The sequence below is a fragment of the Ciona robusta genome, chromosome 1, assembly GCF_009617815.1.
Source record: "Ciona robusta chromosome 1, ASM961781v2".
Taxonomy (NCBI): Eukaryota; Metazoa; Chordata; class Ascidiacea; order Phlebobranchia; family Cionidae; genus Ciona; species Ciona robusta.
Genome location: NC_143235.1, coordinates 4,962,776 through 4,978,623, shown reverse-complemented (window position 1 = coordinate 4,978,623; position 15,848 = coordinate 4,962,776). Strand labels below are relative to the sequence as shown.

The following is a 15,848-nucleotide window of genomic DNA, read 5'->3' as shown; positions in this document are numbered from 1 at the left end:
TATTGATTGTTTCAATGAGAACAGTATTTATTTATCACACTTCCAACACCTGCACACGTTTCCTTATCTGGAAGTTCATTATTTGTGCTTAAAGAAAACGTCTCCTTATTGGGCTCATTATTTGTATTCATACACGGTCGTCTGAAAGTGAACTTTGTTGGACTCCTCGGGTACTGTTTAGTCTTTTGTGGCTCGGTAATCAACCACTCACTCATAAACCAAAAGATACTGGATTCGAGCCACGATCTTGGCAATATATTGTTCACAGGTAATATACGTCCTTATAAGACTTAACTGATTAAAAAAAAACTTCCCACATCTCCTATTAATATAAAATAATTTGAAATATATATTTAATTTGCTTTCCCAACATGGAACTCGGAGAAAATAGTCAGCTCCCATTTGTGGCCACTGGGTTGGAGCAGTTGCCGTTAAGCGTCTTGCTCAAGGACACATACGCCAACAATAGTAGCAGCGACGAGGCTTGAACCCGAGTTGCCATGTATGTTACTTTGTGGGTGATTATTTCTCTTTCACTTTTTCTATTTTTTTTATATATGGTTAAGTTTGGACAACACATTAGGGACCACTGTGTTGGAGCAGTTGCCGTTAAGAGTCCTGTCCAAGGACACATACGCTCACAATGTTAGCAGCGGGGAGGTATGAACCCATTACGTATGGATTACAGGCAGGCGCGCTAACCACTCTGCAACGGCGCCTGGGTTTATGGAAATTATATTCGAAATTCAGATAAGAGATAATTTTTGAGATAATTTTTGAATTTGGAAATATTGGGCAACATGTAGCTAAGTGTCCCGTCTTCCACAACTGTAGTATATGATCGATGACCATCCTCACCACACTTTACACGTCATTAATAACGAAAAAGAGCGACGAAACTTACATGTTTTCATTAAAATTATACATGTTTGTAACTATTTCGAAATAATTTAAACAATCTTCGTTTGCAATCAGATTTATAGATTTCTGATAAAGAAAGAGAACCAGATTTATGCGACACCGGAGTTGCACAAAAGTTCAACGTTTTGTTGTAGAAAAAGGTTTTGTCTGATATTGATCTATTATCGTTTTCCCAGCGCTTGTTTTACCACAATAAACAACACAAAACCAATATATGCACTGGTTTAGTTTGGAGTCTATATTAACTTATTAAGAATTAAATGAATATAGTTGCTCCCAAAATTTGACATATCTAGTTGGTTATCAAACTTTTATGAAAGCATTTACCTCATACACAAATGTTGAGCTTCGTCAATCGTCGTAAAAATGCTTAAGGCGGGTTCACACCAGCGCCGATTTTCTGACGTCACTTCCTTTATCGCCAGCAATGCGAGCGAAATTTTCGATTAGAAATAGCGTCTACTCTGCCTATCATCGCTTTAACGATGAACCGCTTTGGCGCGAAAAGTAACAATTTTCACGAACTGTTTCGCTGTAAATTAAACCATATAGAAATAATTTTCGAGTAAACCTGAGTGTAAAAATAAATATTTTGTTGCAGGAAAACCAAAGATATTCAAATTTGGTTTTAATCTCTTTGGGGAAAACTATATTGTAAATTTAGCGTAAAATTATTGAAAATAGCGTTTGTTAAGATAGTTTGCAACTATTGTTCAACTTAAAAATAATTACAACAGTTTAATATTACACAGGCATGTTTGATACACAATTACATAGTAGAAAAATGATAAAATAAAACCAAACTATGTTGAATGTAAGGGCAGATATAACAATACCCAATTTCTTGACGAATTCGACATCTGTACTCATACTTTTAAAAGTCAAAGCCTTTTAAACGAAATTATTTCCTTTCCTGATTATATTCCTTATATTTCCATCGCATATTTACGTTAAAACCAGGACTCTGGTTAAAACGAGTAAATGTAATTTCCAACTTTTCGCCAAATAGAATAGAATACCAGGCGATTTTACATTCGTGGGTAAATCCTTTGTCGGCAGAAACATCGGTCTCTCCCAGCGCCAGCGCTGTTACCGCCTGTAGTGCGAACCCTCCTTTAATTAAATTTATATTAATTATAATACGTGCTCATACACTCAAGCTCAACTCTCTTGTTTATTTATTTGTAATTTAAATATAGACTATTTCTATGAATGATTTCTTGGCCACTTGAGGTAGCTAGCAAATTAGCGTTGGTTACAAATTTTATTGGAAAATATTATTGCTTTGTGTTGTTTTAAAACACAGACTCGGTCATGTTAAGCATGCTACAACAAAGGAAAATACCAACTCTTGGATTTTTAATTGTTCATTGTAGTTTGTTTTTTACTGTACGTGGCCAGTTGTCTTATCTTCAAGTGTCGCCAACAACATGTGGTGCAGTGGACAACCAGTTCTTCAATTCTGCCAACCTAAGATGTGGATCTTGTTTTCCTTCTACAGGCATACCTGATGCAGATTGTAAGATTAAACTTTCAATTGAATATATTTTTAAATCAAGGTTACTGGTTTTAATGTATACCTTATTGTGAAGAACAAAATATGTTTAGGTTTAAGTTAACTATTGTGTTATATTTAAGTTAAGTTTATTTTTATATAACCTAATTTGGAAAGAATGGCCTGCTAAAGAATTTATTCTCTATTCTAATTTTCGGATTTATCCATAAGTCTGACCTATTAGTCATAAATCAGCATAAAACTGTGCGATAAAAACTTTCTTCAGGTGAAAATCTTTGACAAAAAAATCAATACAAAAACATTTTCTTGGAAGTAGAACTGTTTAATCTGTTGTGTAACCAAATGTTTGCATTTAGACCCTAGGTTTAAAAACACTTATTTCAAAATATGAGTTTGCGAATAAAACAAAGTTTTATGTTTTTTTCACAGTTCTCTCATGTTCATGTCCACTTCAATCGAAGACAGAAGTATCTTCAGATGGAAGCTCTCCATTTGTTTGCACATCCTGTCCAACTAACACCGTAAACATATTGTGACTTATTTAATAATAGTAATTCAGTATATAATATTATATATCAACTCGTTACAGTTACCCACCAATGATGGTCGAGACTGCATCAGTTGCTCTGGTACTGGTGTGGAAGTTAATGTCTTAACTCAGAGGTGTACTTGTACCAACAGCACTGCATCGTTGGGTGAGTTATTGCCTTTATAATATTCTGAAAAAATTGTGCAGTTGTTGTTATCGTTGCTAATTCTGCTGTAAAAATTGTTGTTAATTGCGCTGTTGTTGCGGGTACAGCATAAATTATAGGTATATACTAAAAAGCTGTTCAGCCTGTGTTGGTAAAACAATAAATTTTGATGTTAACTGTGCCGTCTGTGGTAAAATTTAAATGTTACTTTTCAGTGGAACGCTTCAGCAATGGAACTGTAATGCCAAACGCTGAATGCATTGAATGTACTCAGAGCTTCACAGGACCAAGTGCAGACAACAATGTGTATGTAACTATGTATTAATACATCTTGTATATCATAGGCGCCTAGATTTCAAAATCAGCGGGGAGGCGATACTATTTTATAACAAAAAGTAAAAATGAGAAACATCAAATACGCTGTCTCTTTGCGATTACGGTCGCGTGCACGGTTGAACAAGTTTGGGAATTTAGCTTTGATTGCGCAACAAGTTTACCGGTTGCATCATAACTACGAGTCTTACGTAAAGTTAGATAAAGACGTATTTCTGTTATGACACAGTACCAATCCACATGTGGATTATTCGGGATTGAGTAACAATTAGATTGTTGCAACACAGCAGCAATTGTTGCGTCGATTATTATTACAATAGTGGTTTATTGCCTTTAGGGGGTTGGAATTAAAAGTGTGTTTGCTTCATAGAACAATTGCGCTTTTAAGCTGAGAAATGTTTTGAGTATTTAATCGTTGTTAGCGTATGGAAGTTGCTATTCGCTACAATGCGACGCACATTGAACGAAGGTAAATTGTTAACGTGTGTCGGCGTGATTAAAACTCTTGGTAAGTTTAGCAAGATTAACGAACGCCTTCGCGTAAGGTATTTTCCAGCCTGATGTTTAGGTTTCCCCACACTTACGTCAGAATTAATGCAGAGCGCTAACTTGTTCATAAACGTAAACTCGTTCGTATACCTAATTCAACTCGTTCGTAACAATCTAACGCAGCGGTTTCCAAACTGGGGTCCGTTCAGCAGTTTCAGAGGGTCCGCAATGAAGCAATGATTGTGATTCAAAACCAAACCAAACATTGATTTAATTGCAGCAAAACAAGTGCACCCAGACCCATCCCATTAAACAGCTTACCGTGTTTGATAGTTTTTGCTTTTTCTTTCATTGGTGTGGTTTTCGCATTTTTCTATAGCATTCTTTGATTTTTATAGGACCGCGAAATATCAAAATAATTGCAAAGGGTCCACCAGGCAAAATTTTTAAAAAAGATTGGGAACCGCTGATCTTACGTATAAGTCGAAGCGTCTGATCAGGCGTCCACCGCATGTCATGTTTATCGGGCGCGTGTAACGTCGAGGTTACAATAGGTCACTTAGGCATTTTTTTGAGCCTCAACGTGATACACAAATAAACTGCATTAGCTGATAAATATAATGTTTGTTTAATGGAAGTGAGGTAAAATTTATTTGAAAAGATTACAAATTAACCAATTAAGTAATTACAAGTTCACTAATAACTAATTATAATAATTAAGCCTGTAGTTTGATTTTTATCGGCCCTATCAGAATTTTCGTTTTTAATCAGTCTAGTTTTCTAGGTGCATTAAAGTATCGGATATCGGCAACTGAAAAAAACAAAATATCGGTATCGGTTTGAAAAAAGAAATATCGGTCGGGCTCTATATACCAGACCCGCATTCGCGGTAAAATTTTAACAAAAGCAACTGCTGTGCCACCATCATAACTATTACTGGAAATGACACACGTAATATCACTAAGTAAATTTCGGAATGTTTCAACTGTTAAGGAACAACTTTGGATTGCAACGTAGACGGGATTTACTATTACAAACATTCGATTTATCACTTGTATATAAAAGTATGTTTAAAACTTTTTCATGCGCAAATGAATAGATACAAGACTTGTAGATGCGATCGTCCATTTCTGAATTTTAAGAAGTTTGTTCCAGCCAATCTAATACGTTTTCGTATTCTTGCAAGAATGCGTCTATCGCTGCATAACGAGGCACCCATCTCGTCGGCCATAAAAGCCTAAGTGAATGTTCATATCTATCTTTACCGAGTTTAAATGCAGTAAAGCTTGCGTTTTGGAAAAGAAAGAGAAAAAGTTACAACAAAAGCCAATTGCAGAGTTTCTCGTTAGCCATTATACCGAATAAATGGTGAACTGTTTGCTTCTCTGAATACCGAGCACAAGACGTTTACAGATTCCAGCATAAAATGTTGCTGTTTTAGACACAACTTGACGTCAATTACAACGTTTGAAATAAGTTTGAATCCTGGTCCTCGTGACCGCGGAAAGAACAGCCTTGGCGTGACAGATCGGTTTTGTTGCAGTATTTTGAAGGTTTTATTTCCATTGTTTAAATTGTTCTAACCTTCTATTCAAACTATTTGTTGGGCGAGAATCTGTTGTTCGAGAATGCAATAACAACGCGTCTATTACGAATTACTTCTCCGCGAATTCAATACTGTTACGTTATACCGTTTGCCGAAACTATGTGTACATTGTTTAGACAGCCTAATAATTAGCATTTTTACCTATTCAGCACATGAAAGAAGTATTTCGTTTTTTCGTAGATACGTCGCTTACGCGAGTCTTAGTTTTTGGCGGAAAGTGACGGCCGTCGACGCGTGTTATAGTGAAAACATATAATCGCGCTTGGTCCAACAATGGAGATGGACTATACGTTTTCGTAGCAAGGAACATTTAACATTGTGCAAGGAAAATAAAAGTTGTCTATAAAACGGTCATAGCATTTTTTTTCGGTTGGAGAAATACGCGACGTTTAGACTTACGCGACCTGTTTTTCTGATGTCATAACGATAAATGCCGGGGAGGCGTCGCCTCCCCGCCTCCCCATACTAGGCGCGTATGTTGTATATACCCAGCACTGGATTTCAGCTGGAACTCACCACAACATTGTTACTAAATACTAACGCTCGAATATATTAAGTTTATTTGAACAGCTGTTCCTGTGGTTGTGAGACACTTGAAAACCAGATTGCATTGAATAATTAATACAAATGCTTTAATATATAAATATATACATTAACTAGTTCTATAGTTTCTGTTATTAAAAAATGTATTTTTGAATGTACTTCCATTTATTGCTAATAATACTCAATATTTTTTATTTTTTTACTAGGTGTTCTGCCTGTGTTGGATGTGGCCAATGTACTTTTGTTGGCGATGGCGTTTGTGTGAATCTGACCATAACTGAAAATGTTAACAGTGTAAGAATTTAACAATTAAACTGTTTTAAGTGTTTTCCATAAAGTTTGCTAATACTATGTGTCTATGTTATATATATACAGCTAGAAAATGTTTATTAGTAAAATTAGTCTGGTACAAATTTCCGAATTTTTTAAAAATTAATCTATTTTAAAGATTTTGTTTCATTACACATAAGGTTTGTGTAACAATTAGATTAGTAGGGTTGTGGAGATATTGTGATAAAAATACAAATTTAAACAAAATATAATTCTACAAATATTTAAACGTAACTGATTTATGTTTTTTATTCAGGATTCAGCGTACATTCAACAAAAAGCACAAGCTGCATTTTTGGGCTGCCAGGTACTTTAAGTATTAATATTACTTTGTATATATCAAAGTAAATGTTTGATTTAAACTTAATTTATTTCACAAGATACCAACAAAAATCATTTCCTATAGCTAAAATGTAACCTATAAAGGTTTCAATAAAATAAAACTGACTCACAATGGTTTCAAGGCACGTTGCTGCTACCATCGTGGGCGTATGTGTCCTTGGGCAAGACACTTAACAGCAATTGCTCCAACCCAGTGGTCACTAATGGGTTGTCAAAATTATCAGCCATACATAAAAAAAAAAAAATCCCCCCTAAAAAATAATTACCTACAATGTAACATACATGGTAACTCGTAAGCTGGCACGAGGTGTTAAACCCGTGTGATAACGACTGTCGTTTTCAGGCTAGCGAGGATAAAGTAAGTTACATTCATTCATTTATTCACAATACTTTTTCGCCCATTTTCAACATGAATGCCTAATATTTTTATCAGAAATAAACAGCCAGTATCAGAAAGACATACAATCTCATTAAGTTTTTAAATGTGACATTGTTGATATTTTAGGCAAAGAACATCACTGCATGTCAAGCGTTGGCCAACATGTGTGTCATGGAAACTTATGCATATTATACAAGTAATTCAGCGTGTCGTCTCTATTCCCTGTTTTACAATCAACCATTATCAACAACTTACACCCCAATATCAACTTTAAACAGTGCATGGTAATCATATGTTTCTATAATACTGCATTCAATCCTTATGTGTTAACAATTATATTGGTGAAATATTGTGAAAAATATTAAATTTAAACAAAAAATAAACCGAAATATTTAAACATAAAACGTGTTGTAGGACAGTTTGTATAGTAACCGATTCGAGAGTTTTATTCAGGATTTTCATACATTCAATTATTTACCTGTTTCTTTATATTTAAAAGGCTGCAAAACCTGCCCTGGATTTATATAAACTCGTTGGGAGATGTCAATAATCTTGCGGATGTTGAAATTTTGACAAGCACGGAAATTCCTACAGCATTTGGTTTTAAAGGAGCTGTAAGTTTATAATAACAACTTTATTTGTCTCTTCGTTTACGGTAGCAAAGATTTAAAAATATTTTAAACGAAAAGACAGGATATAGCGACAAAACAACAGTTGTTAAAACACGCTCAAAGTTAAAAATATAATTACATTTAATTGGAAGAAGTAAGCGTGGTCGCTACACCTAGCAGACAAACGAGCCATGAATGTTAAATTATTATTAAGTTAAACTTCTAATATAAACAAAATTGTGCCCATAGATATTTACTAAAGTAGACAAGCAAGAATGTTAAGAAGAATACTTATCATTCTTAAATTTCCCACCTTTAAAATTAAAGTGGGTCACCATTTGATAAATGTTAGATTTCTTACATATGGTTCATGAACCTTTTTGGGTTGTTATTTGTTAAAAGTATTATGCGTAGACTGTGTAGTTATGTCACATTTACTTTTTCTTAGAATACAGTTCTGGATCTTGTTGTTTTTAAATATGATGTCAATGGAACATTTCTTGGAGAGGAAAATGCCAATACAGGAATTCTACAGGTATTTTATTGTAATAGACTTTAATTTATTTCCTTTTAGGATTTATTTCATGACTGGGTAGACAGAGATGACATTACTTTTTAAACCTAAATTTTATGAAGAATAACTTATGAAGAAAAAAGTATCTGTGTTTTCAATTTCATTATTTTATGTTTCACCTTTTTTTTCAGCTTTGTCCAGATCAAGTTTCTCGAAAATCGGCAGCTTTTGTTTTTGGCACTTCCTATGCATCAAGTGTAAGTACATGCATGATGCCAATTTTTCTTAGGTAGGATTATATTTACTAAAGTTTTTTGTATTGTTTAGTGCACTCTCACACCCACAAGCCTCCAAAGTGTATCAAATTACCCCGTCATGTTTTACGAATTGAATTTGCGATACACCATCAATAATGAAGTTCGACTTTTTCCAGTTCCAGTAACAGTTACCAACTTTCGTGATGCTGATGGCCAATCTGCTGAAGGTGTTTTTTAAATGCATCTTAGTTTGGACTGGTGGAATAATTCTCATTTACCCTCACAGCAAACTTAGTTGCTCTGCCTGTTTGCTGCACAATTTAAATCTTGTGCTTAAAATTGGATACACATCACTTTGCTGAAACTTTTTCATAAACTATAGTTGATTAATAAAGGTTCGCAACAAATCAGATCTTGTTTCACAGCACGTTTTGAATATCCGATTTAAATGCAGACTTTTCTTTTATATTAAAACCCAACCATGTTTTAACGATGTTTCTGTTAATTAAAGTTAACCAATTTCATCTGTATGATCAGTTCTCGTTCGAAGATTCTTCCTTGTTGATAATTTATCCAGAAGTACGTTGACCACAACAACTTCCACACAATCTACCCCTGCTATTCGATATGCATCATCTGTTTCAATCAGGTTTATATGCTTGTAATTAAACAACACACATTAAAAATTTAAAATCATATTTATCACTGAAATGCTTATTATTTCTTACTATGGGAAATGCACCTAAAACGAGGCTTTACTATTGCTTGTAAAAAGGCATAAATAATGTGTTTATGGTGCTGGTGCCTAACCGATGTCATTGTCATGTTATTTTTATCCACCACAACAGCAAAAAAGTAATGCTGATAATCGTTTTCTCCAGTGTTACTCTTCAACCTGTTGGAAACGGTTTGATTCACCCACCACATCTAACTATCACTTATAGTGATTTAAATATCGGTGACAATGGAGTTCCTGTTGCAACTACAGCACCTGTGAGTACACAAAAAATTTTTTAACAAATGTCAGTTCATGAAATTCATGTCGCATCACCTCGCAGCAACATATTTTCTATGGGAGCTGAAACAGATTCAGCAATTTGCCGCACGTCTGTTTTTATAATACAGTATCATACAAAAGTGTATTAAATATACATTTTTAAATAACTCTATTTTTTCTACTCTAAAATAGAAATACCCCTAAAGCGAGTACTGCAACAATTTTTTGCTGCAGTTTCGAATACCACAGCGGCGACTGCTTCATGTCGTGATGAATTTCATTGACTGATAGTCACTATAACCACGTACTGATTTATTACAAATATTTTGTTAATGTGTTTTTGTTAGTTCTTAAACTTGCTATACCACTTTTGAGTTTACCAAAATATCTGCATAAAGACGGATATTTAATATAATGTCACCATTAAGCAGTAATGTTTACATGTCAATTTTTAGACAAGATTTTCCGTCAACTATTTGGTAAACGTTGTCACAACCACTTCCCAGATCGAAGCTTTTCAGGTAAAATTTACATTTCTATTAATGTATTGTATACTTGTATGATTTATATAATTGATTTATTCGTTACATAAAAGCTTAACATCTAATGATGTTGTATTGTTATGGATTTGTTGTTAATTTTACACCCCAGATCTCACTTGCCGTGTTGGGCTCGTTGTCTGTTCTTTATTCATTCTTTGAAACTGGCAGTTGGAGAAGAAGGCAGGGACTGCAAGTTATTGATGGAACCGTTAGTAGCCATTTTTGTTATTTTAAATTATTTAACAAATTCTTGTTGAACGTACTTTGTGAAAAAAAAAACAATCTGAAAAAGCCTTTTTTAAAACGAAAGATTTTTTACTTGTATTTTTTCTACAGAGTTTATTCATGTTTATATTCTACACGTTGAGCAACCTTGCAAACGTTTTCTTCATTGTCATGTTCGGTTTCTCTGCAGTGACATTGATATTCTACAAGGTAATACATTCATACTATCTATAATTAAATAATATCAGTTTAAATGGAATAAGTCGAAAGTATATAAAGTTGAAACTCTCTATGAGTATTTGTTTACAGTATATGTTTATAAAACAATGTTTTCCAACTTGCATTAAAGGAGGGTGGTCACCCAAATGTTAGGCATGAATTAATACCCTTTTTTGATCTGGTCAAAAATGATAGTTTAACTTAAACATTTCAGATGTATAGACAGTTTAACTTTTTTTAGCTTAAACATTTAACTGTATAGTTTACAACCAAACCAAATAAGTCATGACTCTTTGGTTATTAAGTTTGTTATAAATTGATAAGCATACCTGCTGAATAAATTATGTTTTAGGGTCAAACCACAGTCACTCACTTGCTACCGGATCCATTTATCAACTACCTTTTTCTTTTGTTCTTTGCGATGGCGTTCGCATTCAAGGTTGGAAGTTAGTTCAAAAATATTTATGTTAATTAAACAGCTGGCTTCGTACATATAGAATATTTAAATTAAATGTGAAATCCAATGTGTCTGGTTTAATATCTGGATTTCCAAATATGTTTATCATACTTAGTTAGTTACATGTTATTGTATGTTAGTATGTAGATGTTTTAAAATATCTGAAAACCTCTACTGGCAAATTAATTTTTCAGACACAAAGGTTTTTCTATTTTTTGTTCAATTTACATTGGTATACTTGTTTTAGAATTTATAATATACATGATAGCAACAATTTATAAATATACAATGTGTATTGTTATGTGCGTACATTAGACGGTGCAAATCCTGGTGATGATCTTCATGCAGTCATCGATGGATATCTTCCTCGTGGATTGGGAGCGCCCTCGTGTGAATGATGCAGAAGGGAAGGTTAGCATCTGGAGAACTTTCTTCATCGCAAATGAATGGAATGAGATACAGGTATGTTTAGGGGGTGGTTAGGGGTTAGGGGACAGTCGTAATAATACGAATGTGCTGTGCGCCATCCCGAGTTACCATGTATGTTGCTTTGTGGGTGATTATTTTTTTGATTTATTTTTTTATGTATGGCTGATAATTTGAACAACCCATTAGTGACCACTGGGTTGAATCAATAGCCGTTAAGTGTCTTGCCCAAGGACACATACGACCACAATAGTAGCAGTGACGAGCCTTAAACCCATCACCTCTGGCTCTGGGTTACAGGCAAACGTGCTAATCACTTTGCTAGGCTGATAAGAAAATTTTCATGTCTCTAACTCTACTGATAGACTGCATAAAATTTACATTATGATGTGTTTATATCAATGGGCTGTTGTACAGTCATGCTCTTAATGTAATTAATAAACTGTATAGTCTGTTATGTTTGTGGTCAGAATTTTTACTTTCGTTACATTCCTGACAGGGTTTATGAATTCTAATTAGCTAAAAATATGGGATTCTAGCAAAAAAATATTTAATTTATAAACTTTTGTAGGGAATATCTATATATATTTATGTTGAAAGTTGGTTAACATGGCATATTCTGCTAAATAATCATGTTTTTTTATGTAATTACAGACTTGTCGAAAGTTAAGTGTTCCACTGCAGTTGTTTCTTGTTGTTTTGTTTCTTGAGGTAAACCTTGTAACTTATTTAAATATGAAATTCTCTTAGTTTATTACTTATGCAATGTTTTTTTGTGTAGTTGTATTTTTTTTTTAAATTAAGGCTTTGTTTGTAAATATTTGTCGTGCAATCAGGTGATTGGATTTAAAAGTCTTGCGCTTGAAAATCCCACAACAGCAATCAATACAGTGGTGACATCATCAAGCGACCTTTACATCCCACCTTACAACAGTATTCTACGCTTTGCTGTTGCTTCGCTTGTCTATCTCGTCATTGCATTTATACAAGTGAGTTCCATAATTTTTTGAATGCATGTGTGAGTGTGAATGTATTTTTTAACGCTTTGTTTAAAAAGCATAAAGTAGTAGAAAATATAGAAAGCACATAAATACTGAATCTGTTTAACAACATAATTGTTACTTTAAATAATCTTCATTCACCAAACAGGTTCTATACAACATTGCAATCCATGAGAGATTCATTCACGATCAGATTCGAGAATTTATTGATTTGTGTTCAGTATCGAATGTAAGAGTCTTCTATTGTGCGTGTATTTAAAATAAATCATTTCACTTATAAAGTTTCATAATATTTCAATTTTTGTAAATACTATTACCTTTTGTATTTATTAGATAATATAGTAGGGTGGGGGAAGATGGGCCACCTTTAGCGCATAATATCTAAATATCCTGATCGCATTTTAAACAAATAAAAACAGTCTACGGAATGTGTAATAATACATTTTCATAATTCTGAAAATCGAATGAAAAGGTGTCCCATCTTACCCCACCCTACTATAAAACTTTTTTTTTTTAATTTGACATCTTGTTAAAAATATTTTTGTTGGTACATTGTAATTATTATGTAATAAATTGATATTGTTTGGCAGGTGAGTGTTTTCATCTTAGCTCACAATCACTATGGTTATTACATCCATGGTAGATCAGTTCATGGCAGAGCAGATACTGACATGATGCAGATGAATGCAATGCTTAAAAAAGAAGAGGTGAGAATCTGTTTCAACAATCACTCCAATTTATAAATATATCTTTGTATATGATTGTTTGTTTATACATATTTTTATTTTAGCAAACTCGTTTTTCATATGACTTAATTTATCCATTATTCAGTTAATTTTAAATTGGTTGTTTTGGTAGCAAATCACCCACTAGTTTGGGGATTACTTGTGGGTGAAGCACCATGTACAAACTGTTGTGCAATTGATTAGTAGTTTAAATTTGGGGTTTTAGTTTGGGGATTACTTGAGGGTGAAGCACCATGTACAAACTGTTGTGCAATTGATTAGTAGTTTAAATTTGGGGTTTTAGTTTGGGGATTACTTGAGGGTGAAGCACCATGTACAAACTGTTGTGCAATTGATTAGTAGTTTAAATTTGGGGTTTTAGTTTGGGGATTACTTGTGGGTGAAGCACCATGTACAAACTGTTGTGCAATTGATTAGTAGTTTAAATTTGGGGTTTTAGTTTGGGGATTACTTGAGGGTGAAGCACCATGTACAAACTGTTGTGCAATTGATTAGTAGTTTAAATTTGGGGTTTTAGTTTGGGGATTACTTGTGGGTGAAGCACCATGTACAAACTGTTGTGCAATTGATTAGTAGTTTAAATGTATTACCATGTCAACAATCCAGAACCACATGCTGCATAAAGAATGAGTTAAAAGCGTTTTTACTAAAAGAGTTTACTTCTATTTAAAGCCTGGATTGTAAGGATTCAAATTAAGCCGTGAATTTGCAGTAGAATAAAAAGTTGAAAAAAAAACATTTAACTAAATAACAAAAACAAGCTTAAAATTAGATTTTTATATATAAATCAGCATATATAAAATGTAAGCACGTGGATAATTCAATGACTTCTTATTTTAACACATTGACATCATAGGAAAACTTGACAAGTTCTCGTGGGTTAGATCCTGGAACTGAACAACAAACTTATGAAATTGCAATTCCAGTCAAGTTTCGAAACCAGTTTGACAAAATTTATCAACCACTTGAACTGGTATGTTTTTTAATATGTTGTTTAACATGTTTTGTTTAACTAATATGGTTGTTTGATGTTTCAGATGAGAAACCAACCAGCTGCTCGAGGTAAACATCATTTTTTTGAATCTCTTATCAAAATAGTAACTGAAACACTTGATTTTATCTTTTATATTCACTGTATTAGACACAGATTTCGTTTATCAATTTATATAGTGGACACACTTTTTGTTAATCAATGTACACAGCTGAAAGTTTTGTGAATAACCCAACAGTAAATGATGATCGAATCTTATATTTATGTAGGTGGGAGTTCCCCCATGGATTCTAAAAGTTCAGAAAATGTTCGTGCTTATTCCACCATGAGGAACTTCCTAACTGCCTTTCTGGACCACGTAATTATCTGCTTTCATTTAATTAGAATCGTTGTGAGCGTATGTGTCCTTGGGCAAGACACTAAACTGCAATTGCTCTAACCCAGTGGTCACCAATGGGTTGTCCAAATTATCAGCCACACACATGTTAAGGATTTAAAGTAGAATGCTTGTGATAAGCTGGTATTGGGTTTTTATTTGCGTAATAATTTTTGTAGTCTAAATTAATACAACATAATTACTTATTTTGTTACAGTCCTTGAGGGATTTGGATTACTTTATCAAAGACAAAATGTTCCTTGAAAATTTAATGGATACCGAGTTTCGTGAACCAATAGAAGCAGCTTACTTTTATAATGGTATGTAATAAATGTGAGGACTGGTTATTGCTTAAAATTCCCGTTTTATAATACTAATTCCGTTGCATTATCTCCATGCATGATATGTTGACTCCAGACCCCGGCAATTCGTTCACCAATGTCTTGTTCTATGGAAATGAATTCGCGTTGCTTCTCTTTGAAGTTCTTCTGTTCAACATTATCGATTATTCGCAACAAAACTTTCCTCTTGCTGCTATCCTCACATATATATGTGGACAGGTCAGTATGGCTTTAATTTTAAACCACAATTTAAAGCTAACAGTTTAAAGTTAAATTTTGCTAAATTTTTACGTTGAAGTTTTAACTGATAAAAACTAGTGTGTAACTAGACCTTTTGTCAACTACAATATTTTGTCTGCATTCAATTGTAGACATATCGATTTGTGTAGTGTGATTTTTAAATACATCCACCCAATAATTGTTATATAGTTACTTTAATTAATTTAGTATGGTTCTGTACGACTTCATTCATAAAATTAAATAGGAATGTGCTTGTTTAGTGTGGTACTCTACAATATATATCTATTTTTATAGATTTTAATAATTTATTTAAATACTTTTTTTAGGTTTTGGTTTTTATTCGTGAGTTTCTAGGTCAACAAAACCTCGCTACCAAAACACTTGTTGACAAACGATTCTTGGTGTGAGGTTTCAGGAAGAACGAACCATTACATTGGTTTATTTCTAGTTGTAGCATTTAAGGTTCTCAGAGTAAAATAAAAAATAATAAAACATAAATAGATTGTTTTACCAAGTAGAGAATTTTTATATTTTCTGTTTTATTCTTTCTACGTTTTCATATAGATGTTTTATATTTTGCAAAATAAATTTAATATGTAGAATATTTTAATGTTATTTGTAATCTGAGTATTATTAGCATAGTATAAAGAAAAAGAAAAGTTTTATATTTCTAGAATGTGCTTTATTATTTTTCTTTACATGCGAGTTTGGGTTGTAGTGTGAGCCAACGCAAGACGAGTGAATAAAAAGT

At 33.3% G+C, this 15,848-nt stretch overlaps 1 protein-coding gene across 1 annotated transcript; it reads left to right on the top strand.

Annotated features, from left to right (window-relative positions):
- Positions 1-2,162: 2,162 nt before the first annotated feature.
- LOC149741713 (meckelin-like) lies at positions 2,163-15,701 on the top strand. The gene is made up of 28 exons (XM_089878424.1): positions 2,163-2,440; positions 2,867-2,958; positions 3,027-3,132; positions 3,348-3,438; positions 6,310-6,397; positions 6,690-6,740; positions 7,281-7,438; positions 7,654-7,768; positions 8,214-8,300; positions 8,471-8,536; positions 8,607-8,763; positions 9,074-9,185; positions 9,418-9,529; positions 9,989-10,054; positions 10,185-10,283; positions 10,412-10,510; positions 10,872-10,958; positions 11,292-11,438; positions 12,057-12,113; positions 12,239-12,391; positions 12,552-12,632; positions 12,994-13,110; positions 14,006-14,122; positions 14,187-14,211; positions 14,410-14,498; positions 14,734-14,836; positions 14,934-15,076; positions 15,424-15,701. Exons 1-28 carry the CDS (start codon positions 2,236-2,238, stop codon positions 15,502-15,504), a joined length of 2,904 nt encoding a protein of 967 aa, XP_089734550.1. The 5' UTR covers positions 2,163-2,235; the 3' UTR covers positions 15,505-15,701.
- Positions 15,702-15,848: the final 147 nt, after the last annotated feature.

Excerpts from the sequence above, each read along its gene's own strand:
- LOC149741713 (XM_089878424.1), top strand. The coding sequence starts at position 2,236 with ATGTTAAGCATGCTACAACAAAGGAAAATACCAACTCTTGGATTTTTA. Across the intron at positions 10,055-10,184 it reads CCCAGATCGAAGCTTTTCAG|ATCTCACTTGCCGTGTTGGG; the intron begins GTAAAATTTACA and ends TTTACACCCCAG. Across the intron at positions 10,284-10,411 it reads TGCAAGTTATTGATGGAACC|AGTTTATTCATGTTTATATT; the intron begins GTTAGTAGCCAT and ends TTTTTTCTACAG.